This window comes from Anolis sagrei, chromosome 4 (genome assembly GCF_037176765.1).
Source record: "Anolis sagrei isolate rAnoSag1 chromosome 4, rAnoSag1.mat, whole genome shotgun sequence".
NCBI classification, from domain to species: Eukaryota; Metazoa; Chordata; class Lepidosauria; order Squamata; family Dactyloidae; genus Anolis; species Anolis sagrei.
This window is the reverse complement of record NC_090024.1, coordinates 159,591,036-159,617,448: the sequence shown is the minus strand read 5'-3', so window position 1 is coordinate 159,617,448 and position 26,413 is coordinate 159,591,036. Positions and strand designations below refer to the sequence as shown.

The 26,413-nt window shown below is 39.0% G+C and overlaps 1 protein-coding gene across 2 annotated transcripts in view; it reads left to right on the top strand.

Moving 5' to 3' along the window:
* MIGA1 (mitoguardin 1) overlaps positions 1 to 26,413 on the top strand; it is a 47,805-nt gene that overhangs the window by 10,248 nt on the left and 11,144 nt on the right. For both annotated transcript variants that reach the window (XM_060773779.2, XM_067467813.1), the window contains 7 exons: positions 904 to 1,040; positions 4,063 to 4,189; positions 5,501 to 5,637; positions 6,779 to 6,902; positions 21,508 to 21,608; positions 24,755 to 24,873; positions 25,032 to 25,104. In XM_060773779.2, coding sequence (XP_060629762.2) covers positions 904 to 1,040; positions 4,063 to 4,189; positions 5,501 to 5,637; positions 6,779 to 6,902; positions 21,508 to 21,608; positions 24,755 to 24,873; positions 25,032 to 25,104 — 818 coding nt within the window. The remainder of the gene's footprint in view (positions 1 to 903; positions 1,041 to 4,062; positions 4,190 to 5,500; positions 5,638 to 6,778; positions 6,903 to 21,507; positions 21,609 to 24,754; positions 24,874 to 25,031; positions 25,105 to 26,413) is intronic.

Below are 26,413 nucleotides of genomic sequence, written 5' to 3'. Positions count from 1 at the left end.
CCCGCAGGGGACTCAAGGTGGCAAAAATTTAATGCCTCAACATAAACAATAATAAAACAATCCATATCACACTGTAAATAGTTAAAATATATAAACAAAATATCACTAATATAATCAATAAAACAAATTCAAAACATAGCAGATTAAAAACATATTAAGGTGCCGTTTCATTGGTCTTATTAATTAACTTATTAATTTTCTCATGGTCATTATTCAAGCTATTGAGGTCGATTCCATAATATCCCATTTCCAAACGCCTGTGTACAGAGCTAGGTCTTTATCCTTTTCCTGAAGACCAGGAGGGATGGGGCCATCCTGATGTCACTGAGGAGGTAGTTCCACAATTGAAGGGCCACCACTGAGAAGGCCCTGTCTCTCATCCCCACCAGTGGTGCTTGCGAAGGGGGTGGGACCAAGATCATGGCCTCCCCAGCAGATCTTAAAGCTCTAGAAGGCTTATAAAGGGAAATACATCCGGGCAGGTAAGTTGGACCAGAACCATTTAGAGCAGTGGTTCTCAACCTGTGGATCCCCAAATGTTTTAGCTTTCAACTCCCAGCAATCCTAACAGCTGGTAAACTGGCTGGGATTTCTGGGAGCTGTAGGCCAAAACACCTGGGGACCCACAGGTTGAGAACCACTGGTTTAGAGCTTTGTAGGTCAAAGCCAGCACTTTGAATTGGGCCCAGTAGCAAACTGGCAGCCAATGGAGCTGACGTAACAGTAATTAGTCCTGCAATGAGAGATTTGCAGTTTTTATATGTTCTACTATCTTAAAATGTTTAAATATAACTGCAGTTTTAGGGGTTTCTTCATTAAAACCCAGTTGTGATCATACGAGTGCCACTTGTAATAATGGAACTCTCTCTTTAGTAGGCATGCATAATCTGTTTTTCTCTTCAGGATCCAGTTGTTCCAGCAGTAGACAAAACCTATCATTGTCATTGAGTTCAGCTAAAGAAAAAGGATTTCAATCCTATTTAAATGCAAATGGAAGTCTCTTCAGTAAATATTCTGGTTCGGTGCAGAGCTTGGCCTCGGTAAGTATAGGTTACCATCCGGTACTCAATACAACACTTGCTGAATTTTCTTGATTGTTTTCTCATAACATCAGTATGAAACTTCCATGCTATCTCCTCTGAAACTGGCACCATACCCTCATTCAAGTTTTCTGGGAAAGCAAAATAATAATTTGTCTCAGCATGGCATTCCAGAGTTGTCCGTTCTGCTGTGAATTTAAAGAGCCAGGTCTAACTTCACGATGCTATACGGACACCAACATTTCACTGCAAAGAAATCTGGCAAAGTACTTGTGATTCCTCCTGACAGAAAAGCATGTTCATTGCTATTGCAAATGTTCTTGAACCTCATTTTTTTTAAAAAAATTCTCAAATAAGATTTTCAGGAGAGGGAGTGGGAACAAGATATATTCCCTTAATATTTGCTCAGCGGGATTTTAATATGCATTGGTTACACATTTGTCACTGCATAACTTTCAATAAGATTCTTTCTACTCCCCCATTAGTTTTCTGCAGCTTGTCTTCTAATGAAAAATAAGGTTTTAAAAACGGAACCAATATTTAATTAATAAATTAATGATTAATACATTAATAATTAATATTTATTAACAATTAATAACATTTATTGGGTTTAAAATGTTTGACTGGAACCTGAAGTTTTAAGCTTTGAACTACTTCTGAAGCGATAATGCTCTGTACCAGTATACTGCAATCATTGAGCTCCTGTGCCTGTTCTAAATAAATAAATAAACATATTTCTCTGTTTGTACCAAAAAAAAATAAAAAGAATGAATACTGAGATATTTTCTAAAGTTGGGATTTGCTATAGAAGGTGCACTAATGAATCACTCAATTTTTTCTTTCCCATTTTTGGGTGCATTATAAAATTGGGAAATACAGTGGGCACTTTGTTTTGCTCCAGCACCCTTTGTAAATATGAGAAAATGGGGATGGTTATGCCCCATATTATTAAATGGATGTGACATGTACGTCAATAATTCAGCAGTCAGTTAAATATATAGATCTTGAGCCCATGGATTGAGAGATCCCATTTTATAAACCATAATGTACATTGTGTTAAATATCATGCATATATTTAAAGGCAGACTCATATTTATCTAACTATGGGAAAGCAGTTTTCAAGAATCAGCATAGAACCTTATGGGAAGACTATGTTAAATTTCAATCCCTTTTCCTTGCTACTGAAGTCTTTCCCCAGGTCAGTATTTTTCATTTCAGTGTCAAATCTGGCTCCTTTTTTCCTTTTTTGAAAGTTCTTTTTTCCTCAGTTCTTGTGGGTTTTTTCGGGCTATATGGCCATGTTCTAGAGGCATTTCTCCTGACGTTTCGCCTGCATCTATGGCAAGCATCCTCAGAGGTCTGCTGGAGCTGGGAAAAAGGGGTTTATATATCTGTGGAATGACCAGGGTGAGACAAAAGGCTTTTGTGAGTTGGGCTAGGTGTGAATCTTTTCAACTGACCACCTTGATTAGCATACAATGGGCTGACAGTGCCTGGAGCAAACTCTTCTTGAAAGGTGATTAGATGTCCCTGCCTGTTTTTCTCTCTGCTGTTTTAATTTTAGAATTTTTTAATACTGGTAGCCAGATTTTGTTCATTTTCATGGTTTCTTCCTTTCTGTTGAAATTGTCCACATGTTTGTGGATTTCAATGGCTTCTCTGTGTAGTCTGACATGGTGGTTGTGAGAGTGGTCCAGCATTTTTGTGTTCTCAAATAAAATGCTGTGTCCAGGTTGGTTCATCAGGTGCTCTGCTATGGCTGACTTCTCTGGTTGAAGTAGTCTGCAGTGCCTTTCATGTTCCTGGATTCTTGTTTGGGCGCTGCGTTTGGTGGTCCCTATGTAGACTTGTCCACAGCTGCATGGTATACGGTAGACTCCTGCAGAGGTGAGAGGATCCCTCTTGTCCTTTGCTGAACGTAGCATTTGTTGGATTTTCCTGGTGGGTTTGTAGATTGTTTGTATGTTGTGTTTCCTCATCAGCTTCCCTATGCGATCAGTGGTTCCCTTGATGTATGGCAGGAACACTTTTCCTCTGGGTGGATCTTCATCTTTACTCTTGTGGCTTGTTCTTGGTCTTGCAGCTCTTCTGATGTCTGAGGTGGAGTATCCATTGGCCTGTAGAGCCCAGTTGAGGTGGTTCAGTTCATCTTGGAGGAGGTGGGGTTCACAGATTCTTTTTGCACGGTCTGCCAAGGCTTTGATGGTGCTTCTTTTTTGACTTGGGTGATGGTTGGAGTTTTTATGGAGATATCTATCTGTGTGTGTGGGTTTTCTGTAAACGGTGTGACCCAATTGTTGATCTGGTTTGCGGATGACTAGGACATCTAGAAAAGGCAGTCTTTTTTTCCTTTTTGGAAAGTTCTTCACTCAAAATGTCACATGAATGTTTGCAAATATGCTCTTACCTTTCTATCACCACGTTCGCCCACATTTAGAAACACTAAGCTAGAACTCTTAGTCACTTAATTATCTGTCACTTGTTTACCTTCTCCTTTCTATTTGTTCCTTCTTTCTTATCATATTCAGAGAAAGCTATCTTGTTAGAATATATTATGGCTGAGTATTTTTTTCACTGTAATGGGCCATTGTTGATGGGAGTTCTGTGGTTCAGGGTTATGAAAAGTGGAAAGGAATACAATTTTGTCATCTACATTGTGTTTTGAAATGAGTTGGAATACAGGGAGACACCTGCAAGGAGATGCGTGGCAAAAGATATGAGAGTCAAACGAGCAAAATATTATAGACAGCATGTAGGAGAAGAAATGAAGGCATTTGTTCGTGGGTTTGAATAGGATCACAGTGAAAAGCTATATATTGGAATTGCCATTGTCTGCAATGTTCCAGTCTTTATTGATGTTTAAGAGTGTGAGAAGTTTTTGTTCTATTTTTGCTAGATAAAGCAGAATATTCACACTCAGTTGTAATGATATAAGCTGAAACAACTAGCTAGTGAGACCAAAAAGATGAGATCATTGACTATATAATTAAATGATCACATACCCATACTTTTTTAAAATCAGGTTCAAAGTGCCACATCCTGTCCTAGCTGTGTATGTGTCAATTCTAATTCCTGGGACAAAGTCGATGAAGATGATGTCAAGCTAGTTAATATCCCAGTAACTACTCCAGAAAACTTATACTTGATGGGTAAGTGACCTGCCTTTTCAATGCATATCATTCTTCCCTGCGTTTTAAAGTACTTCAAAGTTAATTGTCTAAGGCTTGCATGTACAGTATTGTAAAAAAAATGTTTTTGCAAGGCATGATGGAATATATCTGCAATGCATGATAAAAATATAGAAGTATTTCACATCAAACTATCTCACAAGCCATGAAGCACAGCCTTTGTCCCCAGGTAGAATTGCTTATATTGTAACCTCCTGGCAGAGATCAGAAGCAAAGAAGATGGCTATAGTTTTTTGGCACATTAAAAAAAAAAAAACGCTTCCAGTGCCTGTTTATTCATTTTCCACCTCCTTGTGTGAAATCTTTCCCCAATCTGCATAATGGAGCTGGAAAGTATCCAGGTGTAGTTCTGTCCAACTATGGAGATGTATCGGTGCACTGCCTGGCCTGCCAATGCTAGAAATTCAAGTGGCTGAAGGCATTGCCAGCCCAATAGTGTCATGCAATGCAACTCCAAATGTTCCATCTCCTATGCAGAGATTGAGTGTGAAGGTACACTGTCCATAACATATCATGAAGATGATAAAGGAAAACTTTCACACTCATGACATAAGTATGTATAATGATAGATCTTTAAGCTCTGCCAGCACAATTGTAGGTTCTTGAGCCACATGTCGCTCTTATATTTAACAACAAGCCTGTAAGATTCTCCAAACCTGTCATGAAGTGTAAATTTAAAACTTTGATATATGGATTCATATATCCACGTTTTGTTATTCAGTGTTGAAAGAATAGTGAATGGTTGTACTTAGAAGAATTGGACATGAAGGAATCAACAATTATCTTATTCAGCTCACACTCACAGCCTGCCATATTATTCCTCCTTTAATCTATTCATATGGGGTTTTTTTAATGTCAGGAGCGACTTGAGAAACTGCAAGTTGCTTCTGGTGTAAGAGAATTGGCCGTCTGCAAGGACGTTGCCCAGGGGATGCCCAGATGTTTTGCCATCCTGTGGGAGGCCTCTCTCATGTCCCCTCATGAGAAGCTGGAGCTGACAGACTGGAGCTCACCCCACTCCCCAGATTTGAACCATCAACCTTTTGGTCAGTAGTCCTGCCTGTGCCACTGAGGGCTCCTCATTCATGCGGTCAAGGCTAGCTTCACCATATCTGGAGATCAGATTCATTGTAGAAATGCACTCACAAAGTAAATGACTCCAAATGGCTTGAGCCAAATAGAAAAGGCATATGATACAAGGGAGGTCTCATTAAAAATTGAAATTAGGTTTGTTTTTTAAAATCACATTAACAAGTGGTGCAATTATTTCAGGAATGGAACTTTTTGAAGAAGCACTGCGGCGATGGGAGCAGGCACTGACTTTTCGTAACAGACAGGTTGAAGATGAAGCCAACTGTAGTGCAATCAAGCTTGGGGCAGGGGATGCTATTGCAGAAGAAAATGTTGATGTGAGTAAATGTCAGTACTTGGATACATTTTCACTAAAGCACTTTGGAAGATTTTCAGAAATGACGAAAAATGTATGTCATGGTCCAGTGAAGAAACTACAGTTGTTCAAGAAAACTTTCTGAACAATTGTCTTTGAGGCACCATAATAATAATAATAATAATTATAATAATTATAATAACAACAACAACAACAACAACAGCTTCCTTGTATCAATACTCTTTGTTGTCATTCCTCACCAGTATATTTATGGCATTATTTATGGTTATAAGTCTCAAATGATCTGTCACCTTTTTTTCTTTAATTGTGATGGCATTTATTTATTTATTTACACTTTATTTATTTATTTACACTTTTTAAGATAAGAGAATAAATCTACAAATAAACATTATTTTGCTTTAAACATATGTGGTAGCAGTACTGATAGTACTTCACCTTCATTTGTGTGCCTTACTCCAAATACATTTATAAACATGACTATGGGACCAAGCCTTTGGGCAGTAAAGTAATTCAGTACAAGAAATGAATAGGACATAAGTGCAATTGACAATAGGAATGGCTTCAGATTACGATTCTGGATTTTGTGATTTTAATGCTATATTAAGATATTTTAATTTTAAATGTCTGTTTATGTTGTATGTTTAATATGATTATAAGATTTAATTTATAGTTATATATTATCATTTTAGTTATTATTCTTTGGTTTTGTATATATGTTGACATTGAATCTTGCCATTACTTGTTGTACGCTGCTTTGAGTTCCCCTCAAGAGTGAGAAGAGCAATATATAAATGCAGTAAATAAACAAACAAATAAATAATGTGGAAATAACTGTTCAGTGTGGATGTGAAGTCTGTGTATATAACACTTCACTGTGTAGTTTTCCTAACAAGAATCTCTTTATAAGTAACAGTCTAACTTCGCAGTTCTTGGTAGGTCAGCTGTACTTGATCTTAGCCAAAAGGCTAAAAAGCTGCAGTAAGTCATTTTTTAGGTCTTGCAGTTCCTTCATGTGGTGTTATATAGATAATTAATAATTAAAGGTACTCTTATTGAGCCTTGACCATTTCAGAAATCTCCCATTAGCTGCCTCAAATGTTAGTGAAAAGGATCAATTTACATGCTACATCTTCTTTTTACAGGATATCATTAGTGCTGAATTCATTCACAAGCTTGAATCCTTGCTCCAAAGAGCATATCGACTCCAGGAAGAGTTTGAAGCTTCCCTTGGGGTATCTGATCCAGCTTCCTTTCACAATGATATTGGTGAGATATCTTTGTCTCTCTGTGTTGTTCTTGAGCCCTGAAGAAGTGTGAGGCAGTACTGAATGATATAAAATTATTTGTATTTGTACGTCTACCTTTTTCTCAAAGGACTAATTCCATATTCCCATCAAGCATATGAAGTTATTTGTTTCTCTGAAGAACTTCTGATCAAATGGTTGGTGTGAAATATGCCCTTAAAGTGTCCCTGCATATAGCTTAAAAAGTTTGTAGTAGTTTGGATAGGAAAGTGGGTTTATTTATTTATCATGTCGGAAGTGAGTTGGGGGTACAGTGAACATGTATTTTAAAACAAAAAGTTAAAAACTTGGCATTATACTAAATGTCCTTTGACCAGAAGCTGGCCACTTCGAGTGCCTCTTGTGTCGCTGTAAGAAGGTCCTCCATTGTGCATGGGACAGAGCTCAGGCTGCATTGTAGTAAGTGGTCTGTGGTTTGCTCTTCTTCACACATGTCATGGACTCTATTTTGTGGCCCCATTTCTAAAGATTGATTCTGCATCTTGTGGTGCCAGAGTGCAGTCTATTCAGCACCTTCCAAGTCACTTAGTCTTCTGTGTGCCCAGGAGGGAGTCTCTCATCCAGTATCAGCCACTGATTGAGATTCCAGGTTTTAGCCTGCCACTTTTGGGCTCTCGCTTGCTGAGGTGTTCCTGTGAGTATCTCTGTCAATCTTAGAAAGCTATTTCTTGTTTTAAGGTGTTGGTGTGCTGGCTGGTATTTGAACAGAGGATGGGCAGGAGATGTCACTGCCTTGGTTGCTACTTCCCAGCGGATGTCAGGTGGTGTAATACCATCTAAACAGTATATTTTCTCCAGTGGTGTGGGATGTAGACATCCTGTGATAATGTGGCATGTCTCATTAAGAGCCACATCCACTGTTATAATGTGGTGAGGTGTGTTCCACACTGGGAATGCGTACTCAGCAGCACAGTAGCAAAGTGCAAGGGCAGATGTCTTCACTGTGTCTGATTGTATATCTCAGCAGCAAAGCATAAGGGCAGATGTCTTTACTGTGTCTGATTGTGATCCCTAGGTTGTACCTGTCAGCTTTCATATGATTTCATATGATATTATTTCTAGCAAAGTGAGTTAAAATGGTTCAGTGTAGTTTCAGCAAAGAAAGATATGATTTGCCCAAATATTACTGTCTTCTATTTTGCTTGTATTTCACCATCTTCTTGTAGAAGATGAATGAGTGAAGAAGAGCCTTCCAGATATTAGACTGCAGCTCCTAATTCCTCACAATTACTGATGAGAGCTGTTGAGAATTGCAGTTCAATATACAGAAACATGTACTTTGCCTGAGGTATTTTTAGGGAATCTGTATTGTATATTTTGTGCAGTTGGGCATATGGAAAATAATCATAGGAAAGTATGAAGAAGAGATTCTTGTAAGGCATGGGATGCATAGAATTATAGAGATGGAAGAGACTACATGGGTCATCTAGTCCAACCCCCTGCCATGCCGGAAAAGCACCATCAGAGCATCTCCGACAGATGGCCATCCAGCATCTGTTTAAAAGCTTCCAAGGAAAGGAGATTCCATCATACTCCAAGGCAAAGAGTTCCACTGTTGAACAGCTCTTATGGTCAGAAAGTTCTTTTTAATGTTCAGGTGGAATTTCCTTTCATATGGTGTTGGTCATTGATCATAATAAATATATATGCACACTCTTGAACAGCTCTTATTTCTGATAAACAAGTCAGCCATATTCCCCAAAAAAGTTTGGCAAGGATTCAGCATATCAGTGAAACATACAACATAGTAAAATGTTTCTATTTACCTGTAAGGCTTATTTACACTGCAGTGGTATTTTTAAATTTTAATTTGCAGTTTTATGTGACTTCTGTAGTGGGAGTGAGTCTGTAATTGCCTGTTGAGAAGAGTCATGCTTTAACAAACTGAGCAGACTGTTTTTCTCACATTTTGGAAGAGTGAGCATACATCATGCCATCGAAAGGGGAGTTGTATGGAATTGTCCTTGAATTTAGATACACAGATGATCATATGTTTCAAGTTACTCAGACTTCAACTGCTTTGACTGGACATCTCTGGCTTTAGGTAATAAAAACCTCATACACAAGAGATTTCACTCTGATTTATTTAAATCACTGGTGAACAAAGAACATGTTTAAAGTGTAAACATTGTTGGGTTTTAAACTCAACGATTTACTGACGTGCACACATAGAAATTCTAGTTCCTATCTCAATGTTCTGTGGATCTCTATGGCCTCCAATATCTGTTTCCATTTCACTTATTTCGAGCAAATACTTCTCTGTATGGTGCCCAAACGTCCTGGGGTAGGTCTTGCTGAAGTAATCAGTGGAAATAATTATACTTGAAGGATGCCAAAGTGGTTCGGTCTTCCAGCCTATTAATTTAGCTTAAGTGCGGTCCATGCTGCCAAATGGATTTATTGGTCACAGTTGCTTCCTGGAAAGTGTACATTTTAAGATAATCACAAGTCTCTGGTTATATTCTCAGGTTTTTATAGTATTTAGGTCTGAGCCAAATGTTTCTACAACAGGCTTCAACTGCTGGTGTGTAGTACAGAATACCCTGTCCCCAATTATTTTTATAATTATGCATACGTGTGAGTATAGAACAGGTATGGGCAAACCCAGGCCCGGATGCAGCCCCTTGGGCTCTTTCCCCAGGCCCTCATGTCTCTCACCATCCTATCCTTCCCTCCTTCTCTCTTTCCTTTCACCTTCCATTCTTCCCTTCCTTCCTTATCTCCCTCTTTCTCCTTTCTTCCTTCCCTTTGGTCATTCCTTCCTTTTCTTTCCTCCCTCCCTCTTTCTCCCTCCCTCTATTCCTTCCACCCTTTCGTCCTTCCTTCCCTCTTCCCTCCCTTCTTCCCTCTCTTCCTTTTTTTCCTTCATTCACTTTTGTCTTTCCTTCCTTCTCTCTTTCTTCCCTCCATTCCCTTCCATCCTCCCCTTCCTTCCTTCTCTTTTTCCTTCCTCTTGGGGGATGTTTAGCTGGGAGAAGAGAAGATAGAGAGAGAACACAATTGAGAACCATTTTTCAAGATCCCATTGAGGAGGAGGAAGGGGGAAACTGACGTTCTGCTGTTCTAAAGACCAGGGCACAAGGGAACAATGGATTCAAAGGGCAAGGAAAGAAATTTGACTGAAAAAACGTAAGGAAGAACTTCCTGGAGAGTGGCATAGGCGGCCTCGGAGTGTGGTGGAGTCTCCTTCTCTGGAGACTTTTCCGGCAGAGGGTGTTTATCAGGAGTGATTTGATTGTGTCTTCCTGCATGGTAGGGTATTGGACTAGATGGCCCTTGGAGGTGTCTTTCAACTTTAGGATTCTATATCAGGAGTGGGCAATACGAGGTCTAATGGATACATTTTTCTCACCCATTCTCCTCCTCATCCTAACGAAGGCTAACCCTTTTGGGATCAAAACGTTTCCTGTCTTTCCTTCACTTTTTGCCACCAAAAGAGAAGACAAAGTGGAGGAAAGGGCAGGGAGTGGGCCTGGGAATAACTCCATTCCTCCGGGTCCACCCACTCTGCTCTGGCCCACCATGCGGCCCCCAACTTAGAAAGTTTGTCCATACCTGGTATAGAATGTATCCCTATAGATACAGGGATCATATTATACAAGAATTGTGAAAACTATCTACCTGTCTGTCTGCCTATCTATCCAACTATCTATTTTGCAATTAGAAACTTATCTTCTCTGAAGTGAGTCGGGCATATTTGTTCTGTTTTATGAGTTTAAAATACAGGTGGCCACCAGAGGTCAGCAATTCATTTTTTTGATGATGATGCTTACACACTAGTTTAAATTTAGTTCCTGGGTTCTTATGGCACTTTTTTCAGCACCTGTTACTGTAAGTCAATACCCAGGTCCTTGAATGACAGCTCTGATATTAGAAATCACACTGCTACATGCTGTGTTGGCTGCATCTGCATATCAAATGCTGGATGTCAGATTCCTTTTTAATATTTCTTCCCTGCAGAGTCAGTCAGCTTCTATAATTCTCAAAGGCTTGAATGAATAATGTATGTGAGTACATCCGGTGTTGAGTAAAAGACTAGAATATGTTGAGAGAGTTGAATAACTGGGTAAAACAACCTTTTCGTTGTCTTAACATGCCATTTCCAAGCATTTTGAAATACAGTTTTCAGTGTCTCATCGCTAATTCTTCAGATATGATATTTTGTGTTTTGCATATTTCTCAAAAACCCTTTATTTTGAATATTTCTGGAGTACAGCATTATCATCAATTTTATTTCGCATCTGCTTCTTGTTATGGAAAACTACCCCAAAAATATAGCAGAGCATCCAAAACACAAACAGGATATTAAAAGTTGAGCATTTAGCTCATGACTAGCAGAGCGTGATGCCCCGTATGATGTGGCTGTAAAGAATTTAGAGCTTAGGCAGTCAAAGTTGCAGAGTCTAATCTTAAAAATCACAAAAGCTTTATTTACATTAAAAAAATAAGAACCATTCTACATTACCAATCAGAATGAGAGCAGAAACATAGAGGAGAGAAGAAATACTGTAAATACTTTCCAGGAGACATGGGACAAGGGAAACCCTCATCCTATTGTCAGCTAACTAACTTGTTCCTCATTCAGGACTAGAGACTTGGGCAATGTGGGGTTGAATCCCAACACTTCTCCCCAATGCTTGAAGTGAGGTACAAAACAGATTAAAATCCAATATATAATTAAAAACACATCAAACCATTTAAACCACTCCCCAGGATTGTAGCATTAAAACTATTTATCAACAGTCTAAGTACCTTATCAAGATACAAATTTTGATGAAGCCATGGCATTTCAATCAATATGAAAGCGCTTAAAATATATAGTGATGATATGCCCAGGGTCTTTATTATGTTCCATGTCTGGGTTGATAACTCTGTGTGAGATGAAACACCATAATATGATTATTTAAATGTGAAGCAGGAATTATTTTATAGGAAATTCTAATTTACATAAGGGAATTTTGATGCTGAAATCTGTGTTTTTAGATGCATTCTCCATGACAGCTGCTAAGGTTTTGAAAATAATCATTGCTCCTTCTACTCATGAAAATACTTCTTTTCCTGGGCCAAAATGCCCAAAAATCACTACAGCCAATTCCAATTTTATTCCAAGCAGTTTTCCTTTATCTTGCCCTCTTTTGTGTATCGTGCATCTCCTGTCTTTAAGACTTAGGAGTTTTGTTTGGCCTAAGCTTTTGTACACTGCATTTTACCAGAGATATGAAATGTTGCTTTAATTGGTAGATATTTATACATATGCATGTTTGGGTGCGGCAGGGAAATAGAAGAAATGAAAAGCAAAAGGAATAACAATGATAATTAACTTTGGTTGTTTAACAAATAAGTCAAACATAGATACCAATCTGGAAACAGACATTTAATGCAATAGCCACAATTATGAGACCCTGGTTGCCCTATAAAGAACTAGAAACAGGCAGAAGCAGGCAGAAGCACCTCCTGCACTTTCCCTTACTTCATATTCCATTTTAGGGTATCTGTTCATTCACCTTGCCGTGAGTCATGAGGACTCAGCATGGCTTCCCTCCAGCAGAAGTACTTGCTTCATCTCATGGATTTTCGGAGGGGGGGGGGGGTGGCGTGTGTGAATACAATATAATTCCTGTGGGTCCCCCTACCCACCTCTACCCCAATTTGAGAGACAGTGAAGAAGGGCCTTCTAGATTCCTCCTTTTTACTACAAAAGTCATGACCCAAAGACCCAAACAAGTGATTGCAATATTTGCACATGTCCTCTCTTAAGACTGCAACAGTTTGGATCCACCCAAATTTCACAAACAGATGTGGGAGAGACACTGCTTTTGTCAATTTCTATGCTGTTTTCTTTATTCATGTGTGCTTTTTTATTGTAGGCTTATTGAATATTTGTTTGGAACCATAGAACTTTTGGATATTGTTAGTTTAGTTTCAAATATCTGGGAATAAGTTCCAGAGTCAACTGATGACCTCTTTTTATCATCTTAACATCAAATAACTTAGTATCGTGAGGAAAGCTGCCGTTCTCAAGCTATGATTGGCAGTAATATTATACATCAGTAAGTTGTATAATTATATTAATGCTTGTGTTTTATTTGGGTTTCTTATTCAAAGCATGTGCTTACTCTTTCTGAAGGCCATATGTTTCAGTCATTGGCATTAGTCACAGCTTAAAGATAGGAATTAAAGTTGGAATGTGAAAGATGACACTTAACACCCCCCCCCCACACACACACACACACACACACATACACACACACACGCACGCACACTTATTATGATCAGGTGGAGAATAGGAAGGTTTTAAGATCATCCACTTAGAAGTTTCCCTTTCCAGAATACAGGAGAAGACCACAAAAGTTTGAATTAAATGAATACACAGTGAAGTAATATAAACACATTCTTTCAAAAAGGCCCAGTTAACCATGAAATAAACATTCCACATGTGAAATGTTTACATTCTCTCAAGTCAAAATTTACTTCAGCAAATGAGTTTATTGCTTGCTCTTGGGATGTGTGTATAGGCTGCAATGGAGAGTTCAGTATGCCTCAAGATTTCTGTTGTGCTGCTCAAAATTCCTCCACTTTTGTACTTTTGGGGTTTCAAAACAGAAGGGAAGTGCCAATCTTTCAGTCCTCCAAACAAATCCAAAAGTTGGGGTAGGCTTTGATCTGCTTTGTTCTTCTGAAGTTTGTGAAATATGGAGGAGAAACTTTCCCATTACTCTATAGAGCAGTGACGTTCAACCTTTGGGTCCCCAGGTGTTTTGGCCTACAGCTCCCAGAAATCCCAGCCAGTTTCCCAACTGTTGGGATTTCTGGAAGCTGAAGGCCAAATCATCTGGGGACCCATAGGTTGAGAACCACTACTGTAGAGATTTGTCTTGATGGCACAATATGCATTTTGAAATTGTGTGCCTTTTCTTGCTGCTTTTGGATTATCTGTGGGGCTTGATGCAATAGAGATGAGCCATCTCTCCCTTTGCTCAGTTCTGAGCTAGGAAACAAGACAAGAGATTCTCTTTTCTGATAATTCTCATATTGACTTGGAGCACAAGTCAATATGAATAAAGGGAGTCATATTTCAGTTTTCACTGGTTTTCAGGTTTTAAAAGATGAAGTTTAGCAAGGAAGATCCATCTTAGTATTTTTACAGATGATGTTATCATTCTCCTGAAAAGAGCTTAAGTAGCTACACTTCCTTGCATCCTCCATTTACATATTACACAACTGTACATGAAACTCCTCAGTCTTTTCCTCTGCGTGATGAATGTTGCCATCATAAGCACAAGTTTTGACTTGCTACCAGGACTTCCCAAATCACACACACACACACACACACACACACACACACTGTTGAAAAGAAACAAATGGACTCCCAGTCCTTTTGGTAGGTGGATTCTCCTAGATCAACTTTGTCTTCTGAGAAGAAGTCTAGTGTTTTCCCACAACAACATGTTCTTTTAAAAAATGTTCTCCGATTTTTCCATGGATCAAAAGGATTTGTTTTCTTAAGATCATGGCCCATTGCAATCTTTGTACCGTTTACGCCTACTTGACAAGTGTTTAAATTTTCAAGTTGGTATAAGACATTGTAGACATAGTACAAAGATTTGAGCATTGGAGTATGACTCTTGAGACCAGGTTTCAAATCCCTACTAAGCCACAAAGCCTACTGGGTGAACTTGGCCAAGTCATCCTCTTAGTCTCAGAAGAAGGCAAAGGCAAAGCTTGGCAGGAAAATGTCAGGGTAGGATTGCCTTAGAATCACTGTAAGAAATGACTGGAAGCACACAACAAGCTGTTGTGCTCCAAATGTTCATCAGAGCCAGTTACATAAAACATGCAACTCTCTTTACATAGTGGCTTCACCAGTCACAATTCAAAGTGTTGGTTATAACATGTAAAACTCTTCATAACTTAGAAAAGACCATATGATCTTAAGCAAAGTTCCCTCTCATGGTTCCACCTATTGCTTACCATGATGAGGATAGCTTAAAAAAGTGCTGATGATCCTAGTCATAACCCAACTATTTGATGTTTCAAGATGCCAGTGCCCATCCTGTGTTTCCAGCATAAATATGTTACATCTGATGTTTTCTCCTGTATCCCTAGTTTTTACTTGCCTTGCCAATAGCTGTACTGTTTGTTTGTTTTTTTTTTAAAAAAAACTCCATTACTGCTGTTTCCTCCAACCCTGTTACTGGAATGTTAATGAACAGTAATGCCATCAGTATAGCCTTGTCAGTAGCTAGGAGGAAAGGGTAGCAGAGAGAGGGAGAGTAGTTTTAAAAACAAACAAACCAGCTGTAAGAGCTACATCTGTTAATGCTTATCTGTTGCAAGATCCAAATCCAGTTGCAAGTAGGAAGTAGTAAAGCAGAGCCTTAATAGGGTTAGACTAAACAAGTGAGTGCAAACAGACCTTTAAAAAGCTTGAGATCTTGTATTTCTGTCTTATCCTGATTGTGAGTGAAATGTTTGCTTATCCAAGTGCTTATCCTCCAGTAACACTTTTGGAAGGCATGCAAATAATATGTTTTTTTAATGTCTTCCCATCTCCAAAAGTATGGAGCAATTAATCTTGACATATGCTGGTTTCTAAAAGGAGAACTAATTCATAGGTTTCCATTTGCTTTTCTAATAGGCAATTGATACAGTTATATCAGGGGGGAATGGACTGTACTTGGTGTTAAACCACAGCTTGTCATAGGTCCTGGTAGAGGAGGAGAAAGAAAGTCATAGTTTAGAAAGTTACAGAAGGGAATGATTGTAGAATAGATGTTTTTAGCGGGGTGGTGGTGGTGATATGACACTTTTGCAATCCATTATATATCTGTTACCTCTTAACAATGAGAGTTATACTATGGCAGAAATCATCTACAATTTCAGTTTTTGCCTCTATACACACACACACACGCCATCACTTGTATCATAAAAATGTTAGTATTGATAAGTTTATAAAGGATCATTTCTTTCTCTCCTCTACATTCAGCCAACGATGTCTCCCCAATCTCTTAAACGGGTCCTTGCACAATGTAGATTGGGGTGAAGAGGGTTAGGATACTTATTTTCTACAAAGTCCTGGGATCTTGAAATTGAAATGTCATTTGGGAGGATGCTCGCTGCATCCCATCCTACATTATTTATCATGGCTTCCAGAGAGACATTTTAGGGCAATCCACTGTGGATATGAAACTTCTTTAAGTCGGGTAATGTATGTCATAATCCAAACACATGATTCATAACTAGGCTAGTTTACAGATCTGAGAAGTGTATACCAGGCATCCTCAAACTGTGGCCCTCCAGCTATTTGGGCCTCCAACTCCCAGAAGCCCTAACAATCTTGTTCAATTGTCATGTATTCTGGGAGTTGAAGGCCCAAACAGCTGAAGGGCTGTAGTTTGAGGATGCCTGGTCTATACTTTTCTGTGCTCCTGGTTTTCGGCATAAGAACATGATGGTTCATAGCATCAACATGAATGTTTCTCTGGGCAAATCTTGAGGAATGCTCCCAAAAACAGTGTTGAAGGGAAATAGGGATTCTCCCTCCCCCTTGCCGCATTCTTCTGAAGGTTTCATCAAATTTTCCAAACTTTCAAACCTATTGGAGTTCAACAAAGCAAATTGTGCTTTATAGACCACTGGTTAGCAGACATACATCTGCTAATCAGAAATATAGATGCTTAATCATATCCTGTGTGAAACATGCACACAGCGACACAAGTATTTCAGAATCCAGCATATTCTAAATCTGTTTTTACATTAAGGGGCATAGTGAGACAAAACAAGTCTTCATTTTCCTCTCACACTTGATCATGGATGTTTCTATGAATCACCCATGTGGAATTTGCTTGTCCTGCTGTCCCTCAAATGTGAGGAATGTGCATAGAGGTCTCTGATTTTATCCACACTTTGCAAAGCACAGAGAAAGAAAATGCCAATTACTGTGCTTTTGTTGTTTCCCTTTCCTCAATTTTCCTTGGTTTTTTTTTTTAAAAAAAGCTTATGTGAAAAAGCTTACTGGCTTTTGGTGAGGGGGATTGTCTGTAGCATGACAGGAAATCTGACTTATAATGAGACATGTCTTCTGTGTTCTCTTTCATTATTTAATCAAGTGTAATAGATCAACTGTATGTTTCCTCTAGCCAGAGTTTGGAGAAGTTACTTTTATGATCTTCTACTCAACTTTCAGGTCTATTGTGGATAGGAGGAGAAATCTGAACTTTGGTCAGATTCATAGCAGAATCACTATTTGTCAAGATAACAGCTGTTTCATGCATCCTCCATGTTCTGCCTCCTCATATTTTGCCAGTTGCTGAAGAAGAATTGTGGGAGGAGGACATTGCCTTCATGTACTACTTGTAGGTTATCTAACAAACTATAATTTCCAAAATCCTCAGTTCCTCATGCCCAGCAGCCATACAGCTTAGAGCAGGGGTCCCCAAACTTTTTGAACAGAGGGCCGGGTCACAGTCCCGCAAACTGTTGGGGGGCCGGATTATAATTTGAAAAAAAACATGAATAATTCCTATGCACTCTGCACATATATTATTTGCAGTGCAACCCCCCCCCCCCCAAATAAAAAAACAAAGACCCACATTTCTATATAAATAAAAATGTAATGTTTGTTTGTGGGATTAACAGAACTCAAAAACCACTGGACGAATTGACACCAATTTTAGACACAAGACACCTAACAACCCAATGTATGTCCTTCACTAAAAAAAAATGATTTTGTCATTTGGGAGTTGTAGTTGCTGGGATTTATAGTTCACCTACAATCAAAGAGTATTCTGAACTCCACCAACGATAGAATTGAACCAAACTTGGCACACATTCTCCCATGACCAACTGAAAATATTGGAAGGGTTTGGTGGGCAGTGTCCTTTGGTTTTGGAGTTGTAGTTCACCTGCCTTCATCAATCACTGTGGACTCAATGATAGATCTGGACCAAACTTGGCACTGATATTCCATATGCCCAAATGTGAACACTTGTGGAGTATGGGGAAAATAGAATCTTGACGTTTGAGAGTTGTAGTTGCTGGGATTTATAGTTCACCTACAATCAAAGAGCATTCTGAACCCCATCAACGGTGGAATTGAACCAAACTTGGCACACAGTTCTCCCATGCCCAACGGAAAATACTGGAAGGGTTTGGTGGGCAGTGTCCTTTGGTTTTGGAGTTGTAGTTTACCTGCCTCCTTGGAGACCAGAGCGGCCAGAGCAGAGGGTTCCCATGATGGGCGGAGCGGCGCCGGGTGGGCATGGCCAGGCCGCGTGGGCCAGAGAAATGCCCTCGGCGGGCCACATACGGCCCATGGGCCGTAGTTTGGGGACCCCTGGCTTAGAGGATGCTGGGTGCTGTAGTTCTAACAGGTAATTTCCCTGAGCATGACCTCAGACTACTGTGGCAAATGAAATATTGGATAAAATACACATTTTGGTTTGATTTGTAAAGGGCTTGCTTATAGTATAGAAAGTAGAGTCTTCTTCCATCGCTATTCAAGCCCAGTGAGCCTTTTCACATGGTCCCAGCATTTTCTTTAGTCCTTCAGGTGGCAGGCAGTGGGCGACATGAGCTGTCAGCATAGTCTGGAAAGGATTGGGAATGATGGCCTGGCCTAATGCCCGGCATGATGTTGTGCCAAAGAGCAGGCTGGCTGCTGAGAACAGGTGGGCTGGAAACAGTGATCTGCCTTGATGTTTTGATCATAATAAAGGCTGGAAAGAGAAAGTTTTTTTTCCAAGTGTCTTTGTGGCAAGCAAGAGGGCTGGCTGCTCCTTGAAGAAGGAAATTGTGTTGCTGAATTGTGCTCTTGTAGCAAATCATGTTTTTATTTAGCTGAATATAAGTGGCAAGCGTCCTTCCAACCTTCCACACAATGCTGAGAGAGAGAGACTGAGAGTGAGGACAGTGCATCTTGTGACACTGGGACTTTAGTAGGGTCTGGGAGCCCCTCAAGAATGCAGTGCATCTACTGACCAATAAGAAACCATAAGCCTCTACCTTCCTTTTTCCTGGGGAAAATGCTTTGCCTGATGCTAACCTTATGTTTGCAGGAGGATAAAATGGAGGAGAACATTCAAGAATGTGATTCTCCACATGCAAAAACTATTTAGTCTATTCCGGGCATCTTGATATTTTGCTACCTTTAGATCTAAAAGGGGGGGGGGGCAGACAATTCATTTCTTTCACATGTTATAGCTCTATATTTTGGGCACACTGGCTTAACATAACACAAGAAAGAATTCTTTCTATCTCCTAACTTGTTCTTGATTACTTCCAAGATGGATTTGTATTTTATTTTATTTTACTATTTTCCCCTCAGGGGAAGATAATAATTGTGCCATCTTATGGCGTAGTCAAGAGTTCGTTTTGTTAGTATTTTGGCCAATCTGCGAATAAACTATCCCAGCTCCACTCCAATCATGGCAGAACAGCTGTGGCAAGATATGCCATGGTATTCATGGTATACCGGGTATCATAACAGTAACACAGCTGCTGTTTGAGGTCTCCACCAGCAGCGTGGCACTTAACTCCCATCTCCATCTATCTATCTATCTGAAATTAGTTTTATAATCCCTTAGTTTGTAACATTATGTGATCATATAATTTTTTAATTTAAAAATATTTCATAAAACCCTAGAAATTATCATCTGGAGTGTGAAATTCACCGCTTCATGGCAGAACTGATCTGAATATGTGTCAGGACAGGGAAAATGCTATTCATATCTAAGAATCGGTTTTTCCCATACATGGGTGTTGCTCTTTGTGGACTCTGATTTTATTCTTCGGTAACTATTGGATTAAAAAATAAACCATGTTATTCACATTCTTCAGCAGTAGAATGTAGTACCTAATCTTCCAAAGATATGTTTCTGAAAAGATAAGAACGCAGTCTTAGATAATCCGACAGCACTTGAAGACAAGATGAGATCTCAAAAAAAAACAAAACCTATTGCTTCTAAAATAAGTACATTGGAAGTATATATAAGGTAACCAGCATATCAGGCAGTTAGGCCCTGGACATCATGAGAATCTGGGGCTGGCTGGGTGGATCAAGCAGCTGTGCATTCCTGGAGCTTTCTTTGTGCCGGTGTCTCCTGTCTAAAGCTCCCCTAAGCATTTGTAGAATATACAACTTGAATATATGCAGCTCTAGAGAAAATTATGCTATAACAAAGTGTTTCCTGAGCAGCACTTGTCAGTATGGATAAAGGATTTATTGTAAATGAGAGATTAAAGTCAGAGGCACAGCTAAAGCCAAACTACTGGATGAGGTCCAGATCTCTGCAGCCTGAAGGGCCCCCAGATGCAATGGTCACATGTATCTCTTTTTTACAAAAGCATTCAGGCAAGGATACATGACTTCATCTTCTCCTGTCTCTCTGGTACTTTTCACACTTACAAGGCATCTTTTCTTCCTTGAAGTCATGCTTGGCATCTTCCTTTCTCTAAAAAGCATCCAAGTGGCTTCATGTTGGCTCCTTTGAGACATGATGGAGACATTAAGATCTCTACGTGTTTATGCTTTCCTTTCCTCCCCCCCCCCCCCCCAACTGCATATTTCCTCAAATGAAAAAAGGCAAAGTAAAAAAATTAAAAAATGTTTTTACCTGGTGCTAAGTGCATGAAAATGAGTGAGGGAGTGGGCTATATAGTGTTCAGGAAATGAAGGAGGAGGCTTATTGGCCTCAGAAGGTATTTTCCCCAGGATCCTCTCTGTCTCAACAGCACCACTAATTAGAGGTATAGTTGTTCTGAGAATGTATTCCATCTTATTTTCGTCATTCAGTTGCCTGTAACTTGTTATGTTACCGTTTGGAGTCCTCTTCGGGATGAGAAGGGCAGCATATAAATGTCGTAAATAAATATTGAGCACAGTTTTACTACTGTCTTGAATTGTTTATCAGTATATAGATAGGCCACTAGGCTTCATGGCTGGTAGATATTTTATAGTTCTGTGTATCTGTTTGTAAGAGGAGACTAAAAATAGTGCATAGTACAAATGCTTGAGGATGGCAGTTGGTAAGACTGCAATAGATACTTTATATAAATCTCAACCATGAAAATATATGGTTCCAAGCACTTGCATGTATTGTTATAAGACAATTTGGAGAGGTAGTCCCTAAGTAGTTTCCATGCTGGAAAACCTGAGAAATCTTTTCTCTCTCATCTGACCCAGATGACCAAGAGATTGGATTTACTCATCCCAAATATTACTTACAAATTTATCTTCTATTTGAAATGCAATCTATTTATTTACATGGAGCAGAGTATCCAAGATTGTATATCCAATGACAGAACAATACAATCTAGCAGAGTCGGGAAAAAGAGGAGTCACCTCTTTGTCATGCAGGCCTCTATCAACCCGCAAACCGGGCCCAGAGGGCCAGGGAGCCATGTGGAACCGGATTTCGGGAAGCAGCAAGCATTGAAGAAATGTGATTTATATTCCACATCTCCAGCATAAATTCCTGTTCGTAATGATTAAATTATATGATTAAATTAAAGCATAATGATTATAGGTAGTCAACAAAAATGTACTTAATTTTTATTTCCTTCTAAAGATAAAGACACAAATAGTACTGTGAAAGATAATACAGATGAATTCAGTCTGCGTGATACATTGAGCATTGGATCAACAGATTCATTTGTTTCAGCTGCAGAGGTAAGTTGAACTAGTGTCCTCTGGTTTATTGCATAGTCGTAATATCTCTGAAGTCTTGTAGGTGAATTAGTGCCCTCTACTAGTTAGTCATTATTGATCTCTGAGGGAAATGGTCTGAAAGATTTTTGGGAATCAGAACTGTAAGGCTCAAAAATAACCCTCACTTGGGGTAATTCCACCATAAATATAGCAGAGTGCTAGAAGCAAACTTCATAACCAGCAGAAACTTATATGTGGTGAGTCAGGATTAGGATGGTACAGGATTGGAGAGACAGGTGCAAAATATTTATTCAAGAAAAGAAATACATTCTAGATAGAAGAGGTCTTGGAGCCAACTAGCTTGCTAAAACTCATATTCTAAGGAAGGTAAAAGGATAAAAAGTCAAAATGTCCATGGAGTTACATTTCACCTGGAGAGAAGCAAAATGCGTCCTCACTGGGAGACAAAGGCAAAAAGAGAGCGCCAACAATGGAGAAAGACCACATGGCCAAAACCCAGGGCAATAAAAATACCTTTAGGGAGGAAGTTACCTCATACCTCACAGAGATTCCATTGCTTCGTCTTCAATATGGGAGGAGATTGTGGCAAGCCAGAAAAGTAAAGAGAAAGGCCCCTTTTGGGATAAACATGCATAGGAATGTGGGGGGAAGAATCCCTCACTCTAATCCTATCTATAGCCTAGCCACTCATTGAGGTTTGGAAACTTTATGACTTGTGCAACCCAGGGATAAAACCCAACAAAGATAGGTTTCATCCCTTTAATGATGTTTGTTTAAAAGTGTGAATTCATCAGATATAATGAAATAGTTATAGGTACAGTAGAGTCTCGCTTATTCAACCTTCACTCATCCAGCGTTCTGCATTATCCAATGCAGTCTGTCTCCAGCCCGGATCCAAAGCTATTTCAATACATTGCAATGTTTTGGTGCTAAATTCATAAATACAGTAATTACTACATAACATTACCATGTATTGAACTGTTTTTTCTGTCCATTTGTTGTAAAAATGATGTTTTGGTGCTTAATTTGTAAAATCATAACATAATTTGACATTTAATAGGCTTTTCCTTAATCCCTCCTTATTATCCAACATTTTTCGCTTATCCAACGTTTTGCCGGCCTGTTTATGTTGGATAAGCAAGACTTTACTGTACATAAATGACAGGCTCTTTCTTCCCAAGTTTCCTGGTTTGGAAGCATACAATACATTAAACTGGGATAAAGTGATAGACTGTGAGAGTTCTCACAAAGAGGTGGTTCTCAACCTGTGGGTCCCCAGGTGTTTTGGCCTACAACTCCCAGAAATCCCAGCCAGTTTACCAGCTGTTAGGATTTCTGGGAGTTGAAAGCCAAAACATCTGGGGACCCACAAGTTGAGAATCATTGTCATAAAGTCACTGAAAATGCAACGTGACTGACTGGCATCTCGTGTTGATGACGAGCTAAATAAGTGTATCTTGAGTAGAATGGGATGTTTTGGAAACTCGGGGGTATCACACTACTGATATCGTAGGCCCTAATTAACTAGAAAAGATATTCTTAGTCTGGGACAGCTGTATGTTAGATTTCATCTGTCATCTAGTCCGCAGAATAGTAGTTTTAGTGCTTCTCTGATGGTGAAGAGAGAGCTGTGATGGAAGATAACGATTATGTTGTATTCCTCAGTTTTCTGTTTCTGTCTGAATCACTGAGGAGAAACCTATGTTCATAATAGGAATCCTGTGTTGAAATGTTAAGGGATTTGATAGGCAAGGCTGATTAATTAAATCTAATGTAGAAGGAGTTTAGATGCAACAAGAGGCAGCATGAAACACTTTCTACAAGAGACATGTTGGCACCCTTTTGCTGGATGCTACTTAACAAATGCAGAGGAAGTAATTTTGAAAAGAAACCAGAGTAGCTAGTTTGTCCAACATCTCAAACCATTCTATTATTGGGTTTGCAAAGACTGAGTCTCAAGAGATTTAAACATCAGAGTCTTATACCTGACTAATGCTTCCCCTCAACCATTATTTTGATGGATGCTTTCCATAGAGATTATCAGTTCGCTTGTTTTACATTTCAGTGTAAATTGGACCAATTCTCACTTTCTGAATTTTAAAGATGGACAGGAATTCAGTTGGCCATCAAATTATATAACATTTCTGAAGTCTGTGAAGCAAATGCACATATATGTGAACACAGAATGTACTAAAATGAATATATTTGAGAAAAATGCTGTGCAAAAATACATAACTTTTTTTAAAATGAACATAAATTCCGTATTGCTAACAATGGATATGTTTGCCAAAGTATATAAAAAGACCACACTTTAAAGATGTGACAAAATGAGATGTTTTTCTAAAAAAATTGACAAAAACCCTAAACGAATGTGATTTTTTTAAAGTGAAAATATGAAGTTTTTTACTTGAGAGCATGTGTTTCTTAATTTGATTGTTGCATGTAAATCACTCTCGAAATAATTGGTGTTGGTGCTTCAGGACACTTCTGCTAACAAATTTTAAATGGGAGTCTGAGACACCAATGGCAGTGGTTTTCTGATTTTTTTAAATCAGTTTCGTAGGTGTAGATTGTATGGAATGTAAAAAAGTTGTAAACACATAATGTGACTAATGTAAAATTCCTTGAGAAAATGCTGACTTATGAAGAATATATAGTGTTTCTTTAAAGTGACTTAACCCATTTAGTTGTACTTACCTCCACAGTGTTTCTACCTTTGGTTGATGTGATTGTTAAGTCTCCTATTTCTTTAAACATTCAACATATAGCTGGGCTCCACTGGAATGATATGGAATGAAATGTGGCCTATCTCAGTTTTCTTCTCGTTCATGATCAGGAACTTGAAGTGCTATATGTTCTTACTCCTTCATTCTCAATCTGTCCTTTGGTAAAATATAAGACTACAGCTTGTAAGTAATTCCCCTCCACATACAGAGACAGGAATTACTTGCCTTGGCTTTTCTGGAATGTGCCACAAAAGCACTTAAAGCATTCTTAAGAGTTCAGCTGTTGTTAAACAGTGGCAAGACTACAACCAAGTGTGTCAATGTCATTTTTCTTTTACATGTCTCAAGAAAGAAATATTGATCTCCAGTTTAAGTTGATACTGGTACCAAGTGATTGTCTTTAAAAGTCTCTTTTTCTAGCTTACAGAACACAAAGAGAGCCGTAACTCTTATAATCTGGATTCCTTTTGCCATTGCCCATTATATGAAGAAGCTATGCACTTGGCAGAAGAGGGCAAGATTTATTCGCGAATTTTACGGTACCATTTTATTATCCTAATATTAACTGTGAATATTCTAAAATGTGAACTGACCTTGAACCATTCCTAGTCATGCTGGACTCAAAGTACAAGTCTTCCATTCTGTTTTAAATGTATGGTTTTTTTAAAAACAATTTACTATGCTTTTATGTGTGTAGGACTGAAATATTGGAGTGTTTGGGAGACAGCGATTTTCTTGCTAAGCTTCACTGTATCCGGCAAGCTTTTCAGGTACAAAGTCCACTTTTGAGATAAAAATGGTTTTTTCAGGTCGATATAATATTTCTCAACTGTGGGCATGCAGGTATTAGACTACCACACCCATCGCCCACAATATGGCTACGGTAGCTGGAAATTATGAAGCATGTGGTCCAACAACAATCAGAAGAGAAATTGGGAAAGAGTGATCTAGAATGCCCTGTCTTTTATTTTAACTAATGCATTGGTGAAACTCAGGATCCCTTAATGGTGCAGTGGGCTAAACTGCTGAGCAGCTTACCGAAAGGTCACAGGTTCGAATTCGGGGAGCGGCTGAGCTCCCACTTTTAGCTCCAGCTTCTGCCAACCTAGCAGTTCGAAAACATGCAAATGAGTAGATCAATAGGTACTGCTCCGGCGGGAAGGTAACGGCGCTCCATGCAGTCATGTCGCCCACATGACGTTGGAGGTGTCTACAGACAACGCTGGCTCTTCGGCTTAGAAATGGTGATGAGCATCACCCCCTAGAGTCAGACACAACTAGACTTAATGTCAGGGGAAAACCTTTACCTATTAGTGAAACTCATGAAGGTATCCTAGTTAAATCAGATAATGTGATCAGATAATGTGACAGTCCAATTGCTTAAGCAAGTGTTGTGGTCTTTGCAAGGCATACTTAATAAAACCAACTCTTTGACGGAGTCATGTAACTCCTTGGGACAGCTTCTTACTGTATTATTTATAAAATCATAAACTCGCACCATTGAAAGAGACTACATGGGCCATCCAGTCCAACCTCTTGCCATGCAAGAGCATACCATTGAAGCACTCCCAACAGATGGCCATCCAACTTCATTTAAAAACTTCCAGAGAAGGAAACTCCATCACACTCGAAAGCAGATGGATTCATTGATGAATAGCTCTTACTGTCAAGAAGTTTTTCTTAATGTATAAGACGAATCTCTTTTCCTGTACTTTGAATCCATTACTCTGTGTCGTCATCTCATTAGAAAACTAGGTTGTTTCCTCCTCAGTATGACATCCTTCCAGATTTTAAAAAATGTCTACCATGTTCCCTCTTAACCTTCTCTTCCCCAGGTTAAATGTGCCCTACTCCCTAAACTGCTCCTCGTAGCACATGGTTTCCAAATATTTACTCTTTTGATATTAAGCACAATTGCCTTTAAACCTTATTGTTAACCATGCTTTGCTACCCTGAATACCATACAGCTGAATTGCAATGATAATCCCTAAATTAAATGTTTCATGGCTGATAGACATAGGATGGGATTCCCAGAAAATATATACTTCTGGCATTCTAAGACATTCCTGGCTGTTAGGA